This window comes from Melanostigma gelatinosum (assembly GCF_949748355.1).
Source record: "Melanostigma gelatinosum genome assembly, chromosome: 4".
Taxonomy (NCBI): Eukaryota; Metazoa; Chordata; class Actinopteri; order Perciformes; family Zoarcidae; genus Melanostigma; species Melanostigma gelatinosum.
Genome location: NC_136637.1, coordinates 27,713,872 through 27,738,676, shown reverse-complemented (window position 1 = coordinate 27,738,676; position 24,805 = coordinate 27,713,872). Strand labels below are relative to the sequence as shown.

General features: G+C 43.6%; 3 protein-coding genes across 3 annotated transcripts; 1 reads left to right on the top strand and 2 right to left on the bottom strand.

Annotated features, from left to right (window-relative positions):
- Nucleotides 1-544: 544 nt before the first annotated feature.
- mmachc (metabolism of cobalamin associated C) lies at nucleotides 545-2,924 on the bottom strand. The gene is made up of 5 exons (XM_079267852.1): nucleotides 2,833-2,924; nucleotides 2,163-2,360; nucleotides 1,857-2,009; nucleotides 1,578-1,754; nucleotides 545-1,238 (listed from the first exon to the last, which is right to left on the bottom strand). The coding sequence occupies exons 1-5, from the start codon at nucleotides 2,920-2,922 to the stop codon at nucleotides 1,056-1,058; spliced, it is 801 nt and encodes a 266-aa protein (XP_079123978.1). The 5' UTR covers nucleotides 2,923-2,924; the 3' UTR covers nucleotides 545-1,055.
- Nucleotides 2,925-3,233: 309 nt separating this feature from the next.
- On the top strand, nucleotides 3,234-8,937 carry LOC306776566 (uncharacterized protein; the record flags this gene model as incomplete). The annotated part of the gene is made up of 11 exons (XM_079267278.1): nucleotides 3,234-3,237; nucleotides 4,589-4,666; nucleotides 4,968-5,007; nucleotides 5,177-5,343; nucleotides 5,471-5,552; nucleotides 7,126-7,300; nucleotides 7,480-7,553; nucleotides 7,714-7,790; nucleotides 7,901-8,001; nucleotides 8,105-8,193; nucleotides 8,933-8,937. Exons 2-11 carry the CDS (start codon nucleotides 4,601-4,603, stop codon nucleotides 8,935-8,937), a joined length of 876 nt encoding a protein of 291 aa, XP_079123404.1. The 5' UTR covers nucleotides 3,234-3,237; nucleotides 4,589-4,600.
- Nucleotides 8,938-14,253: 5,316 nt separating this feature from the next.
- Nucleotides 14,254-23,263, bottom strand: LOC306776141 (uncharacterized protein). The gene is made up of 5 exons (XM_079266744.1): nucleotides 22,996-23,263; nucleotides 19,345-19,497; nucleotides 17,233-17,826; nucleotides 16,047-16,204; nucleotides 14,254-15,794 (listed from the first exon to the last, which is right to left on the bottom strand). Exons 1-5 carry the CDS (start codon nucleotides 23,057-23,059, stop codon nucleotides 15,750-15,752), a joined length of 1,014 nt encoding a protein of 337 aa, XP_079122870.1. The 5' UTR covers nucleotides 23,060-23,263; the 3' UTR covers nucleotides 14,254-15,749.
- Nucleotides 23,264-24,805: the final 1,542 nt, after the last annotated feature.

Below are 24,805 nucleotides of genomic sequence, written 5' to 3'. Positions count from 1 at the left end.
TGGTGGATGTACTTTATAATTTGAGGCAGGTTTTCTGCAGTCAGGGGTTTATTGATCACTGAACATCTGCAGACGCTTCAGAGACAGCAGCAGGACTAAAACCTCAGTGTTATCTGGAGAACAGCGACATCTAGAGGTGTAACAGTGGACGTGAGCTGCTGCACTACATCTCTACTGCAGAACTGCTGATAGACACAGATACCTACTGTATCTATGAAGAAGAAGAAGACACAGGAAACCCCTCACTGCTCAGTGCAGATGTCCACTGGTGGCTCCATGTATCAATGCTGCACTCACACATTGAATTATGTAAATGTGAATAATAAAACAGAAGCTCTGGCCTGACTGTTGTTCAGCAACAGTTTTATCCTTTTTTCGGAGACGCTCGCTGTAACATTAGACAATATGACGGACCTGAGTTTAGAATTCTCAACCAAAGGTCAAAGGCTCAGTGGCAGAGGCCAAATACCAGGGGAAACCGTAACGTTAGCACAGAGAGATTTGAGGTAATGTAATTTCTTTATTATTTGCAGTTATTGTTCATTTTCATGGCTTCACACTAAAATCAAATATAGATATTCTAGAAATGAGTAAAAAAACAAAAACAAAACAAGTGTCTGTTCTCTTCATGATCAAGTACCAGCACATACAGATACAAATGAAAGGCAGTCTGGTGGTGATGCATTTCTATACGAAACCTCGTGTTGATATTGTGTCAAATGATACAATTAAGAGTAAAAAAGTCCAAAGTAAAAGTCACCGCTGCTGCTGCTTAAACGTCAGACGTTGGAGTGTTACAGTGTGACACAAGCAACAAGGACACAAGCTGCGTTCTCAGTCATTGGTTTTAACACACTCACAAGGTTTGCAGCAGCAGCGGTAATGTTTAAAGCACACGTACATACATTTGAGGAGCTGTCTTTACTCAGCAGCGTGAAGACACGTAGTGTATCAATATGATGGAAGTCATCATATGCAAGTCCCTGAAAAGTTTCCCTTGTACCTTAAAAAAAAGCTTCCACCGAAGCTCAGCAGTGGAGGTTTGTGCAGCTGCTTCAGCCGTGTCCGGCCGCCTGGCTCCGAGTGTCCGGCGTCGTGTCGGGTTGATCGCTGTCTCTCGGCAGGAAGCCCCAAGTCTTGAGCAGAGCGAACCGCTGAGCAGGAGGAGTGGAAAAATAGTCCTTCTGTTTCTGAGAGTAGATCTGGACCGGAGGCACGACGTCCCTGTAGCTCCAGTCCTGACGACGCACAACATGTCCCCGATCAGCTTTGATTTATCATAAGTATTCGATTGTAGGATTAAAAACCCATCAAAACATGTCATTCCTCCACCAGCACCGTCTTTGGTGAGTTATTTTTAAAATTTGTACCGCTTTCTTGATGTGAGCTACAGAGTCATTTTTGTTTTATGACCATGTAAGGATTTAAAAACAGGATTAAGGTTAAGATGGGGGGTATCTTACCGAAAGGCCATCAATCTGGAGGTCTTTGGCACATTTGCTGTCCCCTGGTGTCCATTTAACTGTGTGTGTGTGTGTGTCCCGGTTATTGTGGCTGACGGTGCTGAGGTTCTGTACCTGCCAGTGAAAGTTGAAAGCCTCCAGCAGCTGTATCCTGCCCTCTCTGGAGGGCACGCAGTCCGGAGGAACAGGCTGCTGCATCTCAGAGCCCACCGTCACACCCCCGAACACCAACAGGGCCCTGATGGCAAACCAGCCCCCGAACCTCGGGTGCACACACACTCCAAACAACTTCTGCAGGTGGCAGATGCACAAAACAGAGGTGAGGAGACGAGAATGGAAAACACACTGCACTACAAAACTTAAGTTGATTAAACAGAAACCAAACGGCGTTACTTTTTCAGCCCAGGGTTGGTCTCTGACGTCAGACTGCTGGTAGTAGAAAGCTGCTCCGGACACGTGAGCCGCAGTCTGCGCCAAAAACTTTGGCTTCCTGCTGGGCAGCATCTCGTAGTCGTACCTCACATCCACCTCCTGTCCTGGGAAACACTGCAGGGCAGGGAGAGGAAAGGCCACATCTAACCTGATCATGATAATAAATACTTAATGTCTTATTGTTGTGAATTTTTTAAAGTGCATTCTTGTGGAGAAATTGTGAATAAGGATGGAAACAAAATGCAAGCCTGCTACTGCACCACTTACCTGGGCGACAGCCGAGGAGACGCAGCGTTTGACGCACTGGTCTATGGGGTCGGACAGCCCCTGGCAGCCCCTCTCCTCCACGAAGGGCAGGAAGGCTTGTTCAAACATGGCGGGAGTGCTGAGCACCACCACGGCCAGGCTGTCATCACCGTGAGCCAGGCGCAGGGAGGGAGGCAGCATAGAGTTATACCAGCCAACCTGTGGGACCGAGCGGCAGTAACAAACAGTAGAGCCACTTTATTAGGTACACCTGAACAATCTAGTTCAACAAGTATGCTTTTATAATGCCTTTCATTTAGAGTTTGCAGGGGCGTAGAGGTGTAATTGTGGTGGTGTTGTACTGGACTGTATTATATTGTGAGGTGTTTCTATTATTATGCCCCCCTCAATCTACAACCTCAAGAATAAACAAGTTATTAAATGTACACAGTCCCGACAACACCAACAAAAACTGAACAGTATAGACTTCATCAAGGTTGAATTTATGGTGAAGCTGTTGCATTGAATTGCATCAGATTATACAGGTGTTCCTAGTAAAGTGTACACGCTGTGTATGTAGGCTAGTGATGTACCGTGAAGGTCGGTGCATGTATTGAATTATATTTTTCACACTTTTAAGCCGTTCCTGCTTTCGAGGCTACACATTGGGAATAAATTAGTGCCACAATACCTTCAGAGAATAGATTTCAAATCCAACTTTTGATAAATGGTCTTTTAACAGTCCTGTAATACCTTCCACATTGCCAGTGGAAGCCGCCATCTTTTCCATGTCAACTCACAGCTTTGGATTGTGGGATATGGTGTTCTTTAGCTAATCATTGGCAGAAATAAATCTAGACTCTTGACTTTTTTTTGCAACAATTTCTTCCAACAAAACGAATGATTGCAATAAAATATACAATACAAAGTGTTTTGGAGAAATTCTGCTGACGCACTTCATTTATTTGGTGATGAGTAAAGACTGTAGTCATTTCCTACTACAATACCCAGAAGAACCCTCGCGGCAACGTCACACGCAATCACGTCGCTGCTGTTATGGGCTCCTGGATTTAAAAGTGGAGTCGCAAGATTTTCTGTGAGTAGCCTGATTAGCCAGCTAACATAAAACATTTTAAAGAAATATTTCCTATGTTTTCAGCGACAGGTTGTATGTTATAACGTTATATCAATAGAAGGTACCATTCAGTGTCGAGGAAACGGTCAATAATTAGCGTTACTTTGACAACCGAGACAGCGACGTAACGTTATGAACGCTGTAAGGAAAGTAACCGTAAAGCTGCTGCTGCTAACTGAAATTAGCTTACGACAACGTTAGCTATTTAACGGTTGCTACTCCCGCTTTACGTTATCTTGACGTGTTTCGTGTGTGTGTTTTGCGATGTAACCAGCATCCACTCTACCGACGTGTCCTTGAGCAGGGAGGTTCAAGCATCTCTTCCAGTTTAAGTCTGACAGACAGACAGAGACAGACACACACACACACACACACACACACACACACACACACACACACACACACACACACACACACACACACACACACACACACACAGACACACAGAGACAGACAGACACAGATACACACACAGACAGACAGACAGGCAGACATACACACACGTAGGCAGACAGATAGACTTACTTTATTAATCCCGCTGAAGCAGCAATTATGGTACAGGTAAATAAAATAACAGTAAAAATATCAAATGCACAATATATACAATGAAATATAATAATATTAAATGAACTAACTAACGTATTATTATTATTATCAACTACTATTATCAACTACACACTGGTCTGCAGAAACGACGCCGAAGTTCTCGCTTTCTTCTTCATGCTATTTGTGAAAATGAAAAAGAAAAGGAGAACTCATCCAGTTCTTTTCACATCTAGACCACATTGGACCAGATCCAGATCAGAAACCACTACAACTAGTTTTGTGAAACTTGGATGTGATCATCCGAGAGGAGCCAGTAACTCTTTAAAACACACTTTCAGATTTGTGAAACCTTTTATTGTATTTGTGAAAATGCTTAAAAGGGAGATTTCACTGCCACTGACCAGCTCCAGATCATGAACCACTGCACCTACTTCAGCGTCGTCCCGGAGATCGATTAAAGAGGCTCATCACATTATCAGAAAGCCTGCACATCCTGGCACCTCGGCTACATTTACCCGAGTAGCTGCTCCACTACAAACATGCAAATATCCAGACGTGCTGTAATTTAAAACCTCCACAAAGTGTCAGAGATCTCTAGTAGATTGTTACCTCACCGACCAGCCCCTAAAACACGTCTAGAGTTACTGCATCGCCAGCCCACGCTGGTGGTTGATGGTGTAACGCCACACAACACTGTCTTGCGTGACGTTTTTTTGCCAGGATTAAAAAATCAACAGACTAATGGCAGTGAATGTTGCTTTTCTAGTTCAACTCCGACATGAACTGGGACAACCAGCTGAGCTCTATCCTGTCAGTAGCAGATGGCAGCGTTGCAAAGATGAGGGTGAGTAGATTCAAATGGCCTTCCTCTTATTTATTCGTCATGCTGGAAGTAACAGAAATAAAGTGTGTGTGTGTGTGTGTGGGTGTGGTCTTACTGTGCATAAAGGAGTAAACAACAGGAGAGCCTTCACTGTGCTCTTGTGGTCAGTTGTGAACTGTCATGACTGGAGCTATCTGTAGATGGCAGTAACGCCCCACTAAACCTTTAACAGGGTCATTTATTTGTGTAGATTAAAGATGCGTAGTGAGAGTGAGTTTGGGAAACTCCTTACAGTGTGAAAGTGTTTTTACTGTGTCCACAGGAGAGACTGACCTCACCGGGGAAATTCTCCAGAGGAGAAGGTGGGTGACCTTTCGTGTCGGTTTGTGAGTCATCATTAAAAAGTGGAAATTACCTTTTTTCGCGTGTGAGTGTGTAACTTCCACCCTCACAGTAAAGTGCAGATAACGACGGGAGGGGAAGTCGTTTGAACTCATTTAATTGTGGTTGAACGGGCCTCTCCCCCCCCAGATTTGTTTCCAGTGAGGGAGAGGATTCCTGATTCAGATCTGGGTCCTCCTGCTCTTCCTCCGCGAGCCCCACTCCTCCTCCTCCGACAGCCCTCCTCACCTCTCAGCCCTCCCGTTCAGTGGGCCGACCTGGCCGCCATCCAGTCACAGCTCCAGATACAGAGCCAGGTGTGTGAATGTTTGTTCAACCGAGCCGGGGGCGGCGGCGCGAGAGATCAAATGGCGACCGCAAAGAAGTCAAATAGCGTGTAATGTGTGATTCCATTAGTTTTGTTGTTCCTGATGTGTTTTCAAGGCGATTGAGTCACTCAGCCAGATGCTCCATGACGGGGAGAGAGAGAGACAGTCTCAACAGTGTCACATCCGGACGCTACAAGGTAACCTGCTGCACCAGGACTACCTGAGATCATACCGGGTCACAAACACAGCAATCCAAGTTATCAGGTCACACATTCAAAATAATGCAGCGTTTCAGCACAAATTCATGATCGTCACGCTATTGACACGCAAGTCTGTCGCTTCCAAAATATATTGTGCTATTCAATCCAACAGTTGAGTCAGATAAACGAGTTTGTAGTCAAATTCAATTTCATCCAACACAGAATGAGTTTATGATTTGATTTCAAAAACTCCTCTTGAAACCTGCGCCTCTTTATTTTTGGATCATCCAGGTGTGTCTCCTCACCTCCACCGAACTCAACACACTTCAGCAAGGCTTCTAAAAAAACATCAGAAAGTAAGACCATGATAGCTCTCTGTTGGTCTCTAGTGTTGAACATATTACCAGTTAGAGCAGCGTGTGTCCCCGATGGAACGAAAGGAAATGTCTTCATTCCCTCGATGACTTTAAAGACACGGTCGGTAATCTTAAAAAACATTTAGGATATTTTAGTTGAAACCTCTTTACATCCAGATCTCTCGCTAGAGTTCGGGACGTTTGGAGCGAGCGCCGTGAGCTGCTTTTATTGGCGCAGAGTTGGCAACGCTGGGCTGGGTTTTTCAGTTGGATGATTTTTTAAATCTTTTTTACTCCCGCTAGTTTGTCAAGATTAACTTTAACTAATCAGCCTCTTGTTTTAGCTGTTTAACTTTTGTTCCTCTGTATCTTATTTAAACAGGATGGCCTGTTTTGTAGTTGAAATGCTTTACACACACTGTGTGTAATTAATTGGCTTGATCAGTAAACAACAGAATAGGCCTCCATCAAGAGGACTACTGTGAGGTTTGTGGAATATACGTAGAAAACACCGGTCCACAGCGGACAGACCCGGCTCCGGCTTTGCTGCCGCCGTCGAACTGCAGTCGGAAGCTCGGGCGGGAGGAGGAGAGCTGCCTGCCCGACAGACGTGTCTCCTCCTCAGGCTGTACTGCTGGACCTGCTGGAGAGAAGGGAGGAACCAGAGAACCACAGACTGGGTACAAATGATGCCTCACCACGGGGCTAAAGTACACGTCTCCTCTGCCTTCTCTCCTCACGGCCCACCCTGGTACTGTCTGGGAAACGAGCAAAGTACACTCATCAACGGAGCATTCATTCATAATTAACGACATTTATAAAAGATGTGGATGTGTCCTCAAGGAAGCTAAGCTCCCTTCCTTGCAGTAACCTCTCTTCAGAAAACTGCCTGCAACTCAACGACTCTAAGACTGAGGTCCTAGTTATAACTCCAGAGGAGTTTGTCCCCATGATCAGGCAGATTATTAGTCCACTCTCCTCTGCTGCCCATTGCAACCTGCGCAATCTTGGGATTTTCTTTGATCGATCCATGTCGTTTGACCCCCGTGTTAAGCAGCTGTCCAGGTCATGTTTCTTCCATCTAAGAAATATCAGTAAACTGAGATCTGTAGTATCAACACCTGAATTAGAGATGATCATACACACATTTATCGCTTCACGCATTGACTACTGCAACTCACTTTTCACAATAAAATTCATTCATTCTCCTCCAGAGGAGGTTCACCGGCTGCGTGAGGAGCTGAGGGAGAAGGAGAGAGAATCCAGGAGGGGGCCGAGTCCAGGAGCCGAGAGGAAGATGGATCAGTGGAGGAGAGAGGTCGGACGTGAGCTGAGCAGTCTGCGGGGACACATCACCAGAGCCACGTCGCCAGGCAACCCGGAGGAAAGGTGCATTAGTAGTGGTGGTGGGGGGGGGGGGGAGCTGATGACGGGTCCAGCTCAAGATTGTTTTTGACAATGTTTTCAATTCACTGCAAGTAAGATGACATTTTAATGTCAGGTCTGAAAACAGAAAAAAAGAAGAAACAATCAGACAGCTTTATCACCTCGTCTTCTTTTCTTCACAGTTTCACTTCAAAGCTCCGCCGAGAGGAGCTGGAGCACCTGCGCAGAGAGGTGGACCAACTGAAGACGCAACTAAGTGAGTCACGTACACACACACACACACACGCGCACACAGTAACCGTGCCCTTGCATCGATTCTGCAGGACTGCACGTGTTCTAATCCCAGCTGCTGGCCTCCAAAGGAAAGACGAGCACAGTCTTGTTCACAACTCTTTCTTCCTTTTCCCTCTTGACAGGGAGACAGGGGGAGGACGCCTTCCTCCAGCAGTCAGAGGCCAGAGAGACCAGGAGACGGTACGAACACAGCTGCAAGGTACACGCACACACACACACATTCACATTATATTAGCAGCTTGTGTTTTATTCCTCCACGCGTGTGGTTTGTATTCTTTGAGCTCCTTTCGCTTTGTGTGCTTTGTTCAGACACTGGAGGAGCTGACAGACAGCTACAGAACTCACAGCACTGATCTGTCAAAGACCCTCTCTCAGTATTCTCACACACAGCAGGAGGTCCGCCTGATCAGGTACATGTGTGAGCGTGCATGCATGCAGCTGTGTGTGTGTGTGTGTTTGTCTTTCTGTGAATTAACTTACTGTTATTCTTTTTTAATTATGTCTTTACAACAGAACTACTGTGTCAGATCTGAAAGAGGAGGTGAGGAGACTCATTCTCAAAGAGCGTCAGCCATCACCTTTGCTGTCAGCGCACACATCAGGCAGGTCTTTCTCCTTCTCTGGACCTCACACACTCACACACACACACACACACACAGCATGATAAACTATTTAAGGGGAGACACCACAGGGGAATAGGGTAAAAAGTTTTTTTTTACGTGTATATTTAAATATGCAAATCAGACATTATCTCATCAAATATGTTCATACATTTCCAGAATTAAAAGCCAGGTGTCAAAGGCTTTTACAGAGGACATTTTTTATATCTCTTTGTATCAAAAATTTCTGTCAAAAGCCATAAAAGAAATCGTTTTCTCCATGTTTTTAAGAATAGAATGTTGTATATATGACTGTTAATGATCTATGAACAAACCCCTCAGTAAACACCTTCTGAATATGGAGAGGAATGAAACTGTAGAGTTTGGTGTATGTAAGAACTACTGCAGTGGAGATTTCTGGCTCAAAGTCTGAGAAACAATGTATTACGAGAAAACGGCCTTTAAAGAGATGTTTTGGAAGATTACGGACGTTTTGAACGTGAATATGGTAAAAAAAAAACGAACTAATAGATATCACAATGAAACTTCCCCAGTTCATTACCAACATTAAGACAATTCTTTTTTCTAATACAAGTTTCCTGAAATGTCATGTTTGAATATGCAAATGAGACGTTATCTTAGGGTAACCTTTGGTGAATTTAGGAGAAATCTACTGACGTAAACAGACAAAGTAGAAAAATAAACACCGAAATGTGTATTTTGGATGTTTGCTTTCCACTAGTCTGAAAGAACACATGTTATGAAGGCTGAATGATCTCAAATGTGATCAGTGCGTGAATACCGATATTTGAGTGTCTCCCATGAACCGTATCCTTCTGTGTGATTCAGGGGTGTCACCGCTCCCGCTCCCTGCCAGCTGCAGTAGAGGGGTCCGGGCTGAAGAGGCGGACTCTGATTCAGAAGACTTCAGTCCGACCCCGAGCCTAGCTGAGGTCAGCTCGGATGATCTGTCATGGCTGGATGATAAAGGTGAGGACGAATGTCTTCTTTTTTTAAAATGCACCTAAGCACGGTCGCCCCGTACACCTCCAGGTACTAAAGCACAGCGCGCTGAGTCATCACAACACAAACGTCACACATTCTCGTCGTGCCATTCTTATAAGCCTTCGGTCCACCTACATGTTCACACGAGAATGTAACGCAGGGCAACAGATGGACACAGAACGATGGCGGTTTACAGCAAGATGGGACGTGTTGTTCCCCCTCCCGTCCCTCCCCCACACATCTGGCTCAGCCTTCACTCTGATTCATCCCAGTAGATCTGACTCAGCGCTCGCCTGTTCAGCACACAGTTGGTTGAAGGAATAGTTTGACATGGTGGCAAATATGCTCGCTCGTCTGATACCTCTCTGAACCACATCTGTTCTGGAGCCTCCGCAGCTATAGACACGCTAGATACATATGTATAAATATATATATCTGTATATGAATGTGTATATGTGCGTTTGTTAGTGAGTGACTGTTTGTGCAAAATAACCACAAAGTCTCGCATGTGTAGCGTTCAGTCAGATGTGTAAACCACAGAACCTCTGCTTCCTGCTGCTGCTCGGCTGGAAGCAGCAGCAGGAAGCAGAGGTGTCGGTTCGAGGCAGAGTTCAGCTGCTGTAAACAGCAGCGCCAGAGTTTCACAATGTTGCATAATGCTTCCAAGTTTAATTTACAATTTGATAATTCAGTTATGAATTATTTGATGAACTCTAGGGTGAAATAAATGGAGAGGGGGTGTGTCTCCAGCGTTTTGAGTGGACACACCAGCATGAGAGCGGTATTGATTTTCTCGTCAAGAAAGTGCAGAAGCAAGTTTCCCAAAAGAACATTCTTTAAAATAGATCACAAGTTTACACACGTTTTGTGATGACGGCAGAGAAGAAGAGTACAAAGAGACTAGAATGAAAAGAAACTGGGTCATAAATGTACAGCACCATTGTGAGCATGTTGGTGAACCCTCTGTGTTCTTTCAAAGCTCTTATTTCTTCTCCAACTTTTTCTGTGAAACCAGTCAATTTGGTTGTGTGTGTGTGTGTGTGTGTGTGTGTGTGTGTGTGTGTGTGTGTGTGTGTGTGTGTGTGTGTGTGTGTGTGTGTGTGTGTGTGCGTGTGCGCGTGCGTGCGTGCGCGTGCTCGGCTCACCCTTGAGAAGGGTGTTCCCGGAAGAGATTACAATCTCTGCTCTAAATGTTTCCCAGAGTGATTTGGACCCATGAAGCCAGGCTCATTTGGCGATTGTTTACACACACGCGCACACACACACACACGCACACACACGGGAAGACATTTCAATATTTTCCAGCCTAATCCCACAAGAGGCACTCAGTCTCACAAGGCAAGGCAAGTTTATTTGTACAGCACATTTCAACAACAAGGTAATAAAAAGTGCTTCACATAAAACCATTAAAAGCATCAAAACATAAGGCAAAAGAAAAGGAGATTTAAAAACAATTAAAGAAACAGTGTAAGACTGTAATGGTAAGTCACACACTCACACTCACACTCACACACTCACAGTAACTGCTCCTTCTCTGCTCTTCATCTCTGCCAGCTCCTCATCAGAAGCCTCGAGTGCGTCTGAGCGTTCAGTCCAGACGGAGCGACTTCGCTGGTCCGGGATCAGATTTGGAGGATGACGATGACGATGATGAGCTCCTTGACGAAGATGTGAACGCAGATTTAGGATCTGACCTCAGTCTTGATGACCTCTGACCTTTTTTTGTATAAGGTGACTGTAATGGAATTGGACTTGGGAAGGATTCACCAGCATGAGTATATTTCTTCTAGCTTCTCCAGAACGCTACCTGAGATGTGTTGTTACTTTTAGTTTCAGCCATATTCTGAAAAGCAAAACTCTAAAAATAGAAAGAGTCGGGATAACACAAACAGCCACATGTCTTATTCCCTCTGTGGACTCAAGAGAAAGGAAACAAAGGACGGAAAACAGCACACTGCTTGGCAACAGAGACCATTACAAATAACAAGTATTTAAGTCACCCTGCTTCGTGTTATTACTGTTTCTTAAAGGGATAGTTTGAAGTGGGGTTGTATGAAGTTCTTATCCAGAGTCAGTGTATTATCTACAGTAGATGGAGTTTAACACGGGAGCAAAGCAATGAACTGTTTTAGAAACCTAATAAATATAAATATCAACTTTCCAACGGGGAACTGAAGCCGTCAGCTACGATCGATCTCTTCAAAGCTACGAAAACAGCAGTTTATCCTCACAGAACACGGGAGTTGCTCGTCTACCAGCCGGTTAGTTTGTTTGTGTTATTGTGTGACTTTGGTGAATCTGAACGAACCCTTTAAATCACAAAAGTCAGACAATAACACGACTAATGAGGCAACTCCTGCGCTGTGCTTTTTGTCAAAGTAGTCTTGTTGCTTTGAAGAGCTTCAGATCCCTGTTGGAAACGGCTTTCTTAAGACAAGTAAAGCTGTGAAAATATACTAAGTATAGCGTACACTTCAACTAATATGGATATCTTATTTAGGTGAGTACACATGCTGGTACTCATTCAAAACACGGCGTTGGGGAAACTTTCCGTGATGGAGGGGAACTCTCCACTGCTATTTTTAAACAGTTATTAATGAGAAACCCAGAAGCGTCAGGGACTTGAGACAGAGCACACGGTGTCAGACCAACGGGTGTCTTTTTCAATTGCTCGATTTATTCTTTAAACTGTCTGTTCCCATGTGACACCACAGTGTGTTGAAACAAACCACCAAAAGAGTCGGCGTTGTTCGCCCCTCAGCCTGGTAAGTGGTGTCTGCTCGAGGCTGAGGACCACGATAGCCGTAAATCCTCTTTCAAAGAACCGTCGGTAACCGTCTCCGCGTGCACAGACTGGTTGGATGCTGGGAACAAAGTGAGGAGACGGGCAGCTGTTTAAGCAACGCTCTTTGTGGGAGCTCCTCAATCAGGATCTGGTTTCATGACGGTGGAACGCCTTGTGGCACTTTTTGTAATCGGCTTTTTTTTCCCCCTCAGTGTAAACTCGACTGACGGCCGCGAAATATTTAATATCAGTCGCCACCCAATGGATATAAGGCTTCCAGTTTGGCCACACCCTCTGCACCCACGTTTCCAGTCACTGAAGATGAATGATGGGTCCTGCCACAGTGAAGTGGACAGAAGCCCTGGGATTGGTCCCGCTAAACCACACGGTTTAAAAATAGTGGCGTTCATGATGACAGATTGTTGGGATTAGGTGAGGTTTTGGTGCAGTTTAGGTCTGCAGGACCTTCGTCTCTGCCCATAACGTCCACAGTGTGCTTGTGTTGCCTTAAAGGAATAGTTCACCCACAAAACTACCATTTGTGTATCATATGGTACTCGCCCCGTGTTACCTTGAGTTTTTGAAGAAAACTTTATTCTCTCGTGCCTCCACGGTGAATGAAGAATTTAAAAACGAGAAAAGTCTTGATGAGTTGACACTTTAACAACATTTAACTTGGTATTTTGTAGCCAAATCAAATTGTTGACAGGATATTAAACCTTTCTACCTTTGTTTGATATCTAGAGAGAGCTGAGAGACAAAACAGTTTACATCATTTATGATAATTTCATTCAGTCACGTGATGCTGTTCATTCCTGATTGTCGGGTTTGATGAGTTTTATCATTTCAGAGAAACAATAATCATAGAAATGGTAATTTTGTGGGTGAATTATTCCTTTTCAGTTCGTATATTTTAATTGATCCATTTGTCATATATATATATATATATATATATATATATATATATATATATATATATATATATATATATATATATATTTAAAAAAAGTAACCTCATGAAATTGCACAAGCTGCGATCCCTTGATGTGCAGTAATCTATAAATATGATCGTGTGTAGTACGTAAGCTACACCCGTCAGTGTAGCAGAGTAATGGATGCTTAATGGACTTCTCTTCCTGACTCAATGCACTCTTCAACCTGGGAGAAACCTGATGAGGGAATGAGTTTGTGATTCCTGGTAATGCAGCCGAAGTGAAGACGAGGAGGAATCCAAATAAATCCATCGCCATTACGGCAAGGCCCCCCCCTCCACTGCCATTTCAAGCTGTTAAATATTTACGCGTTCAGACCCCCCCCCCCAATCGAGGACCCCAGACCACAGTGCAGGGAACTGCTGGTCAGGTGTTCAGGGGGTGAAAGACACTGCACAGTTCATCTAATGAGACAAATTGTCTCCCTAGTCAATAGTAAGCAATAAAGAAAGAGGAGAGTAAATGGCACGGAGCGGTACGTAACAGCATCGAAACAAACCTCCTCTGACACGCGCTCCTTGTCTGGCTGTTAATGCGCTTGAGGAGACATTTGATGAAGAAAAGGCTCATTCATTTGTTGTTGTGGCCACATAACGGCCGATGAATCAGACCCTTCTACTGCCGTTTTAATTGTGCAGTGGTGCTGCTGTGACGCAGCGCCACTGACTCTTTCAGTGCCGGTCCGTAAGAAAGCGTTTTGTCTTCAGCAATAAAAGTGAAAGAGGAGCTCGACTCTCTGTGGCTGCTTGTTTGTTGGTGCTGCGGTCAGCAGTTTATCACAAACTGTTATTCATAATTTAGATCTACAAGTCTATGCTGTTTAAAACAACATGTTTAACATGAAACAGTCATGTAGATTGTGTAATGAGGACGATGTAATGTGTTTTGTGGATCAATATCTAAATTTGGCTAAACATTTGTTTTACATGTGCACCTTTAAACACTGTGTTGGCAGTCCCTCGATAATAAATATAACTATTGTGTTGGGTCAAAATTCATCAGAACTAATCTGAATCATATTTCCTAAAAATAAATATGTTGCAAAGTCAAATTCCTTTGGAAAAATAATTGCTACAAAGTAGCACAACATAACATGTAACGTAATTTCATTTTGGTCTCATTATTTCATTTATTTGTTTTCTATTGTCTATATTGTTTATTTTCTCTGTCTTTGTGAGGATATACTGTCATGTCATATTGTTGCATTTGTTGTGTGTATTTTTTTCCATTATTCAAATAAAATAAATCAATAATTGAGACCTGAAACGCAGAGGATGATTTCAAAATACCTTTAATCATAAAACACCAACAGTCCATCATCCACATCTGGCTGCAAAGCCTCGTTGTGCATTCAGGACACTTAGAGACAATTTTCAACACTTAATTTTAGAAATCTCAAGTATATAACTTAGAACTGGACGTACAGACGAGTGACAAAAGTGAGGAAACGTCTTTCCTTTCCTCCAGCAGAGACTTGTATAATCTAGGAGAAGAGCACCGAGGCTGTTTTAAGACCCATTGTGGCCAAACGTCCTTACTAAGACATTTAATGTGGATTTTTCCTTTAATTTGTCACCCGTCTGTAGTCATTCATGGCACAAAGATTAAATAGTGAACAAGTATTAGCTCCGGTTGATTTCTAACGACGGGGTGTTTGTTCTGTCGTCCTGTGTGCGTCTCACTCCCGAAGCTGCTGCGCATTATTGTAATCAATGAGATACCGTCGGGTTGCATGGAACATGTTCTTTTTAAACTGGTGAACGCTGAAGCAGCAACTAAGATGACAAGTTGTCTTTGTGTGATGCAATCGTCAGTAGTATTTGCCAACATTGTGTGGAAAGGCCACCGGCCGGGTTCAGTCTGCCACTGTGTGCCTCACGGTGAACACGCTCAGGCCTGAGTGTTCAAACGCAGGCATGTCGGAGCAGCTACCTGCTCCCGTGTGTGCGTTAAAGGACTGGGGATGAAGTTAGTTGGTTTGAATACAAATACAGTATGCAATAAAGAGCTGTTCCTATACGGTGTAAGGCACTCTTTCCTGGACACGAGACTCCAGGAAAGAAACAAAAAAAACACACACTGCACATATCAAAATCAGGCCAAAAGCCAGCAGGACCTTCAAAACACAAACTTAAAAAATAGAAAAACAGGAAAACAATTAAATATCCCCTGCCACACCTTCAAAAATACATACACACACCTTTAACAGACTCACACACCTGCAAACACTCACTGCTACGCATGTTTTCCTCACACACACGACTGAAAAAGTAAAGTGCAACTCTTTTTTTTTTTTAACACTATAATCGGGTCATTTGTTATGTTCACCTATCTTCTCAGTCAGACTTTTTGGTTTTCCGTCAGACTTTGTAACACTGAATAATTTGACCGGTGCCCTCAGGTGAGAGTCTGTGTCCAGAGGTGAACCATCCTACTGATGGACGCAACAGATGACGCTGCTGGGGAAATCTAAATATATTATACAAACTCCCACTGCCCAAAAGATGTGCTGAAAAAATACGAAGCACACAGTATTCAACAGAGGAGTGGGGCTTATTTGTAATTACAGGCACCAAAATAGACTTTTGCTGAAAACGACCCCAACATGCGTGATGTCTTCATTGTCCATTGGAGCTTTCAATCGTGTCTTTTCCTACGTGACGGTAATCTAGATGAGTTCGCTCACACCTACCCAGAATTCTCTCTGTTTGGTGCAGATTTAAGGCCGGGATTCAAGGAGAGTATTTGGGCGCCGAAATCTTTCAGTCATTCCTCCATCAGTAGCTGTACATGGACAAGGGTGTGTCCTCCATCATATCGTCCTGCACAAGCAAAAAAAAAATGGAAAAATTATACTCGTAAATATATTATACCAGCGCTTATGTTTACACAGTTTATATGGTCAAAAGCGCTACATTTTTTGACAATTTTGTGGTAAAGCTTTCTGACCTTTACCGGGGAAAAAAAGAAAGAAACCTCCGGGAGAGCAACGGAAGATGGATCCCTCTCCCCGGATGGACAGAAGTGCAATAAGTCTCAAGACGACATCATCATATTAAGCTCAACATGCTCACCATCGGGAGGTCCTGCAGCCGGCGGAACTCTGGTCGGTTGTCTCTCCGCCGCAGTTTGAGGAAGAGGAGCAGAGTGACGATGACCGCAGTGATGATGAAGGCTGACACCAGGCCAGCCAGGAGCGGGTCTAATGTGGGAGAATCGTGGACCATCGTTGCTGGAACCAAAACACACAGGAGATACTTGAGCGGGGCACGTTCCTCCTCGAAGGAAGATGGAGTTGAGTCGACGAGGTGTAAATAAAACAGTAGAACTCCGGCTTCTTTCACGCTTGTTTAAAGCTGCGAGTGGAGCTAAATATAGACTCGACATGTTGAGTGTTCCTGGTGTACGTAGCTCAGGACAGAATTGTCAAACACAGGATGGTGATGTTAAGCTTTCCCATGCTTGAGCTCTCTGTCCAGCGAGTGGATTTATTTATAGGGCAAAAACTTTTCGATTTGTTTTAGAAACAAGCAGTTTATATTGTGTGTGCATACCGTACAGTACGTCTTCATTTGGAGCCTTTTTAATCTCTCACATCATCTCTCTTGACCTTTCTATGTTGCTGTCTTTCTGTGTGTGTGTGTATTTCTGTGCAGTGTGTGTCAGCGTGGATGTTTCCATGGAAGACTGTTTTGTAAACTGTTTTTTTTTTCTTTTTTTTTATCCTCTGGTTGAAAGTAACAACAACCACAGAGCAGTGAACGCTCCCTGCTCCTCTGGCTAACGGAAAGAGGTGAGGTGCCAAGCATGGCCTAATAAAACCACGCGGAGTGGGAGAAGCAGAGAGAACTTTATATTTCAACTGTACCCAAGTGGGCTGGTTCATATGAGGAGAGTTTTCCTTCCTTTGTGACAACACCGTGCTCAAAGTCCTCTCAAGCTGGAGTATATATTGTTCGCAGAGGGGGAGAGAGACAGAAAGAGAAAGAAAACAGAATTCTCGAGGCCTCGAGTCCCATGACCGCCTCTGTCTCTTTCCCAAACAGAGCCATAATTGTGGAGTGCTTGGTGGTGACAGTGCTTGTAGAACATTTAGACGCCTGGGGGTGGGGGGGGGGGGGGATCTGTGTGTGCAGAGGCTTGTGCTGGAAAACAAAGAAACAGCGTCGCCTTTGTCGTTCAGCAAATTGACCTCGGGCTCTGTTGATATATGTGTCAGATTAAATTGACACACCAACACAGAAGACATCGTGCACTTACGGTCATCCCCGACGTTGAGCTGGGAGGGGTCAGCATGGGTCTTGGCCTGGGCGGAGGGGCTGCTCGGCGGGCTGACGGCGTGCGTCGGGTGGGCTTCGCTTGAGGCCTCGGGATGTCCGTCGGACTGTGAGGTGTTTTGTGGAGGTGTGAGCGTCGACGCCTCAGAACCGGGGCCCTCTTGAGAGGAGCTGGTGCTGGATATTGAACTGGCGGTGATGATGGTGGTTTCGGGTTTTGGTGGCTCAGTTGTTGGGACCGAAGTGGGTGATAGTGTTGTGTTGTGAGTGGACTGGTTTGATGGTGTAGCAGAGTCAGGGAGTGCAGCATGATGTGTTGTTTCTGTTTGTGGCGTGGTGGTCGGTGTATCTACAGTGGTGGTGGTGTGAGTTGTGTGTGTGGGGCCGGCGGTGGTGGTGATGCTGGTGGAGGTGATGCTGGTGGAGGTGATGCTGGTGGAGGTGATGCTGGTGGTGGTGGTGCTGGGGGTAGTGGGGGTAGTGGGGGTGTGAGAGGTAGGGGAAAGAGGAAGTGAAGGCTGTGATGTTGACTTGTTTTCCAGAACGGCAGCATCCGTGGGAGAGACAATGTTGGTAACTGTACAAAGAGAAAGAAAAAACATATTATTTACGACCGCCTCATCGTTGTATACCTCCACCAGCCAGTCAGCTTGCAGTTTACATCCATGTTTTTTCATTCCTTAATGATTTTATCCAAGACATTTGTTTAAAATGGTAATAATTAGCATATGACTCCTTGAGTTATGGTCAGAAACGTGTTATTTGAGGTCACAGTGGCTTTGGCCTTTGAGCACTAAATTCCAAGTCCAAGTGGCCGTCTGTGCCACATTGGAAGAAATACCTTCATGAAGTTCCTGAGATATTACGTTCACAACAATGGGACGGCCGTGAGGTCACAGTGAACTTGACCTCAGATGTACTCCGTGTTGCATGCTAATTAGCGAATGTTAGCATGCTAACACGCTAAACTAAGATGATTAGCATTGTGGATGTGGGCTGTCACAATATCTTTTTCACTGCATGATTATTGAAGAACTCTTGTAAACAATATCATCTACAATTTTAAATAATGATGATAATAATAACGCTTTGAGTCAAATTCATCATAACTTTATTTATGACGTTTATTGTGCATTTTGTCTTTGTTTTGGTTAATGAGGTGGAGAGCAAGTCTATAACCATTTAAGAGGTGCTGGATGATTAACACAGTGTTATCATATGTGTATTATCAACATGATATCAATAACACATTTTTTAAAATAGCACGGTTGTCGTCTATACCTGTATATTGCGACACCGTCAGTGAGCATGTTATGTAGCATGCTAACGTTAGCGTTTAGCTCAACGCACCACAGAGCCGCTAGCGTGGCTGTAGCCTGCTTACCGTTAGTAAAGTAAACATGTTCAACACTGCGGGCTCCACGAAATATAAATCAATTCAACTCAATCGTATTGTGTTGAGGCAGAAAACATCTCAACGTTAAAGTTGAGTACTGAACTGTTATGTGGTTAAGATAAACTCAAGTGCATAAAGAAAGTGTCTTGCCTGCGAATATGTTCGGGAGTTTAATGTGTGAACCAGCACAGTGTGTCTGTGAGAGGAGAGCAGCGAGGGAGATGTGGGGAGGAGGGGGGGAGGTGTATTACACTTCTACCTTTCTCACCCCCTTGTGAAAAGTCACACAGCATTTAATCACTTCTCTCCTCAACACCAAACCAACTCTTCTCTCAGCACATCTCACCAGCTCTCCTCACAGACTGCACGCATTCTAAATTTCATCTTACGGCATCGGAGAAGTTCTTTTCGATCTCTGTCCTCCAGTTTTTTTTTAAATCTTTTTTTCTTTTTAATTGTCAAACTGGGTCAGCAGATCAACCCAGTCACTCGCTCTGTGGCTGTGCTTCTGGACGTGGAAAACAGAGATAAGGACTTAAATATAGCTCCTGAACTCTGAGCCCTCACATCTGAAGTGTGACAGATCTTCTCTTCTGGCAAACCTGCTGCAACACCAGATCACCTTTGTTTGCCAAACCACATTGTGTTTTCTTCTCGTGAATAACACTAGATTTCGAAAACAGGCTGTTGCATAGTTACCGTTCTTTGTTTCGGGGGTCACAGAGATGGCTTCCCCCTCTGTCGTTGTGTTGCCACTCAAACTGCCGGTGCCGCTTGTATTCGTATTTGGGTCGGAGCCGTTCGATGACTCAGCAGCAGCTGGAGCCTCAGGGGCCACACTTCCTTGCGGGTCTGATGAGGAGAGTCACATTTAGATAATCATCAGTCTCTGGTCTCATGTCCTCAGAGTCATTAACGGCTTATTGGCGCGTTATTCTGAGAAAAACATGCGCCAACAGACCGTGCGCACACACACACACACACACAACCATCTGAATCAATTTGAGTATATCAGTCAGCACAGGCCACTTTTCATCTAAACAGCAAGTATTAAACAGAAAAATGTATACACATATACAGTGTCGTTTATCCATGGAAAGTTATCTGACAATGCATACTTTCCCCCCCCCCCAACAAAGCAGTGCAGCACCTCTTAAGTTGTTTTTCCATTTTAAAAAATGATTGAAAACAGTTTCTAATCATGTCATGACTCCTCAGATGTATCTTTACACACCCACACCGCCATCAAAGAACAGACGAAGGCAAACTGTCACGTCGCCTCAAGTCGCTTGTGTTTTGGGCCAAAAAAGTTGCACTTGAACACACCGCGAAAACTTAGAGACAACGGCTAACTAGCAGGTACGCTCTGCGCCTGCAAGAAGGGAAATAACTCTCCATACCAGCAGTAGTCTGTATCGGTCATTCAAACAGGGAAACCAGAAGGCCGAGGACTGCAGATATAAAAGCCATTGTTATGATAAATATATGAAACAAAGCAGCTTTTGCCAACTATTTTTCAAACAACTCTCGATCACCACAAATTCAACACGTGCAATCGACCTGAAAAGCTGCCAACTATTTCCAGCAGTGCAGGAAACTAGGATCGGCCCGACATCAGGCCCTTCAGACCTCTTAGGGGGACTTGACCCCCAGGTTGGGAACCCCTGAACGGATTCTGAGAATTGCACTTAAGCACAAAATGAATTGCTTTTCTTTTACATAATTTGTGGAGCAAAAATACTCTTGTTTCCTATCATATCGTGACTCCTCAGATGTATCTTCGCACCACTATAGAACTATAGTGGTGCGAAGGCCGACTGACAGTTGCACTTGAACACACCGCAGAGACGACAGCCAACTGGCACAACACTGTAAATCATCAGTTCAGAGCACAAAACAAAGTGAATAAGGGCTGATTCTGACTTTTACAACGCCATCACATCTACAGCGGTCCCCGTGAGGCGCAACTAAGCTTTGGCCTTTGACGTGATGTCATTCTAATGAAGACCTTCGCTCTCTTGGTCTCCTATCTCCTTCCTGTCCAAGTCCTTGTTTTCTGTCTCTACCTGCTTCCCCCCTGGTTGATGAAAACCAGAGCACTGCTGTAACGTAACGTCATTACCGCTCACTAACACACTGCCATGATGCCTTTCATTACCTCCATGATCACTCACTCAGCTCATCAGCGCACACACAGCGAGAGAGAGAGAGAGAGAGAGAGCGAGAGAGAGAGAGAGCGAGAGAGAGAGAGAGAGAGCGAGAGAGCGCGAGAGAGAGAGAGAGAGCGAGAGAGAGAGAGAGAGAGAGAGCAAGAGAGAAAGAGAGAGAGAGAGCGAGAGAGAGAGAGAGAGAGAGCGAGAGAGAAAGAGAGAGAGAGCGAGAGAGAGAGAGGCCGGTTTGAACTCTAAATGATACAAAAACAGACATAAATAGATGGCGGCTGTAGAATACTGGCCTTGTTCCCTCACTTGAGCTCCATTAGAGCTGTGCAGGTCAAACGCTGGAGTAGTATGTTGTCCATATATGTGTATCTCTCTTGTGAGTGTGTGTGAGTGTGTGTGTGTGTGTGTGTGTGTGTGAGTGAGTGTGAGTGTGTGTGTGTGTGTGTGTGCGTGTGTGTGTGTGTGTGAGTGTGTGTGTGTGTGCAGAGTAGATGTATAAAGAGAAGCACTGATTGGCACTGTTGCACACTCCTCTCACTGGCTGTCACAGGGTCTTGTGTTCCAGGCCAATGCAGCAGGCACCTGAGGAAGTAGCTCCCGCTCACTTCTGCCTCTCAGCAAAACCTTCTGTGTGAAACCCGTCCGACTGCTGCTGTGAAATCCCATCAGCCTAGAGTGTGTGTTTGACTCTCAAGACATCATTACAACCCCGCCCCCACCCTTAAGTTATTCATCTCGTTAGGATTTCTCCCTTATTTTAGTTTATTTTATTAAATTTGGTTGTGTGTTTTATTTATTGACTTACAGGTATGCCCACCTGTCATTGTAAATAAGGTTTTACTAAACGATAAGGTCGCCCTGCATGAGTAAAGGATGAATAAATAAATAACAACATTATGTGAGTCTGGTCTTTCTTTCATGGTAATAGTTTTAAATCAGGCTCTATATTTTTTAATTTCTCTATAGAGCTAGACTGCTTTTACAAGTCACTCATGTGACAATATTCACGAGTATCCCAAAAACCAACTGTGTTAAATGAGGTTTTTTATACAATACTGAACATATGCGGTTAGTTCGATAACTTTTTAGGAAGAATATAAAAAGGTGAGTGATCAGTTAGAAAGACGGCCGGATGAGTTCAATTAAAAAAGGCCTTTGGCTGTACAACATGTAAGAACAGAGAAAGATTTGTTACTTTTTCATGTTTATTTAGCTGGAAAGGGTCAGAAGGATTTATTTTTCTGGACAGAAGTTGACGATGGAAGTTGCTGTCAACAGGAACAAGATACTTTAGAGGTTTCAGACGAACATCCTGGGTGTTGATTCCATCTCTGTACTGTGTGTTTATGCAAATGTGCTCCGCACACACTCCATGAAGCCTGGGGGCACTGCTTTAAAATCAAAGTACTAAAATACGACAAGCCAATTAGCATGGAGCCAGTACAACGACAGAGTGCTACATAGAGGTGTCATTTATCACAATGTACTTCCCCGCTCGTTTACAGCCAATAAATGTCTTCCAGTGGAGCCCAGCTGTGTTTCTATTCATCCGGCTTTCAGCTGGAGATGGGACAGCTCTGCTCAATCAAATCTTCTTTTTCAAATGTCAATAGTGTCATTTTGTTTGTTTTATGTGAGAGGAACTGAGGGGAGAGGAGGTAGGAAGAGAGAAAGTGATTAGCAAAAACAAGTAGGAGGGAGAAAGCGGAAGGTGGGTAAGAGTTAAATACAGGATGTGTGAGAGGAGTGTAAATGTAATGCAAGCAGAAAGAGGAATGGGGGGGGGGGGGGGGGGGTGATGTGACAGTTAAAGCGTGAGGCTGTTCAAACAAATAAGAGAGGAAAACTAAATGTAAATCAAGCTGTGATTTGAAACAAAGCGACCAGGCCATGAAACAGAAACAGTAACTGGAGGTTTGTCTGCCTCTTGAGCTCAAGGAGGGTTGAAAGAAAGAAACAGTTCACTCTTTTAACAAGTCTGTTTAAATATCACCCCAAAAACGCCACAGGTGACTGGAGGCAGGTGAGATTGGTGTGTGTGTGTGTGTGTGTGTGTGTGTGTGTGTGTGTGTGTGTGTGTGTGTGTGGTACAGTAAACCATTATGACTATTTCTAGTACAAATTAATCCAGAAACCGAAAGTCAAGAGATGAAGTAAGCAAATAAAAATAAATAAAAACACTACCTACCACTGGATCCACAGTGAACGAGCAGCAGCGCACAAAGAGCAATCCACACTTTGGTCTCCATCATCTCTGTCCTCCGGCTACACGATGAGGAAATTATTTAGAACAAATCTCTCGTCGTCTCTCTCTCTCTCTCTCTCTCGCTCGCTCTCTCTCTCTGTCTCTTTCTTCTTCACAGTCCTATCCCAGACTTTGAGAGACTAGTTTAGAATTCTCAGGCAGCTGTAGGTTTTTACTGTACAATGCAATGCAGACTGCAGCTCTGCCAGTGTGTGCGTGGCTGGAGGGACTGAAGGAGGAGTGTGTGCGTCTCTCTCTCTCTCTCTCTCTCTCTCTCTCTCTCTCTCTCTCTCGCTCTCTCTCTCTCTGCCACGTGTTCCCTGTTCAAAATAGTCAGCGGGTCTGACTCTGTGCGTGACGCTTTTTCAGTAGAAAGACTGACACCTACCGCACGGTGGCGAAGGGCATGCATATCAACACACAGTGTAGGCTTATTATGGTATATTAACACAAACACAAACTGTCACAACTATGTCTATTTATGAATATGTATATATATATATATGTGTATATCACTATTATTCTTGACGTTTGTATTGCTTTAAGAACTTTCTATTGTATTTGTCCTTGCCGTTTATGTATACCTGGTGTTTTGTGTCTTTAGTTTATGTTCGTAAATAATTTAGAATGAGAAGAAATTAATAAATAAATCCAAATAAAAGTATTATTGTCTGAAGTATTTGACTTGATCCGGAAGCTTAAACCGTCTCATCCTCACTTTTTGTTTGCATGACTGGCGTTTTACTGTAATGTGATGTCTTCATTTGACCACGTGAGGGCGCTGATGCTCTATTGCTGATTTTCACATTGAGGAAAAAAACGTCATTGTCATTTTTATATAGATTGAATAGATGGGGAAAAGTGTGAACATATAGCCTTCATGTATTCCCCATATATTTGCTCTATAGTTGAATAGGAATTCACTGAACTCCTCCTATTTCATGTGGGTTTACAGGTCAACCAGCAACAGTGAACACAACAGGTCTATTACACAGGAGGTGACTGACGCACATGTTAAATATAAACCAGTGTGTTGCTGCTGCTGCTGCTGAACACATCTGGTCGTTTGAGTGTCACTCTGTCACTTGTCTTTCGTAAACTTGGTCATTAACTTTAACACTGATGTGTCTTCTTTGACCTGTTATTTAGCTACTGAACATCTGATTATCCAACAGCAACTCAAAATACAGTTTCTGCCTGAAGATCGCCATTGAATCCTTCCATAAGGGTAAGACATTCACATTTGAACAGACTATATTATTTCTGTTTTTTGCATGCATGCTAGATATTTTAAGGTAATAAACAACATTTATTTTCTGCAACAAAAAAACGTGTGAAATGCCGCATTCAAATGTAGTAAATTAACACGACACTGCTGAAGAGTTTTTAGCCTGGAAATTAGACGAAACGAAACTGAAACACAAGATAGAAGCTGTTTATCTTAAATAACCGGATATTTACAAACACCAATAATGAGTAACTGAAAAAGAAATACATAGTGGTACATTCTGATAATTTGTCCGATTTTTTGGATATCCTCCACATTTAATATTCGGGAACCTTTAGAAATCGCAATTGGATTTTTCGTGTTATATGTTATTGATTTAAATATTACAAATATAAAAAAATATAAAAAATACATTATAATAATATGATAATAATATTTCATAATATACATATATTATATATTACATATTTATTATATACAAATATTATATAAAATTATAATAATAATAATACAATATAATTATAT

Coding starts and splice junctions, on each gene's coding strand:
- mmachc (XM_079267852.1), bottom strand. CDS start 2,922: ATGGCGGCTTCCACTGGCAATGTGGAAGGTATTACAGGACTGTTAAAA. Junction 2,361..2,832: donor TTGAAATCTATTCTCTGAAG/GTATTGTGGCAC, acceptor TCGGTCCCACAG/GTTGGCTGGTATAACTCTAT. Junction 2,010..2,162: donor TCTCCTCGGCTGTCGCCCAG/GTAAGTGGTGCA, acceptor CCTGCCCTGCAG/TGTTTCCCAGGACAGGAGGT.
- LOC306776141 (XM_079266744.1), bottom strand. CDS start 23,059: ATGATGGAGACCAAAGTGTGGATTGCTCTTTGTGCGCTGCTGCTCGTT. Junction 17,827..19,344: donor GACCCCCGAAACAAAGAACG/GTAACTATGCAA, acceptor CTCTTTGTACAG/TTACCAACATTGTCTCTCCC. Junction 16,205..17,232: donor GCTCAACGTCGGGGATGACC/GTAAGTGCACGA, acceptor TTTTGGTTCCAG/CAACGATGGTCCACGATTCT.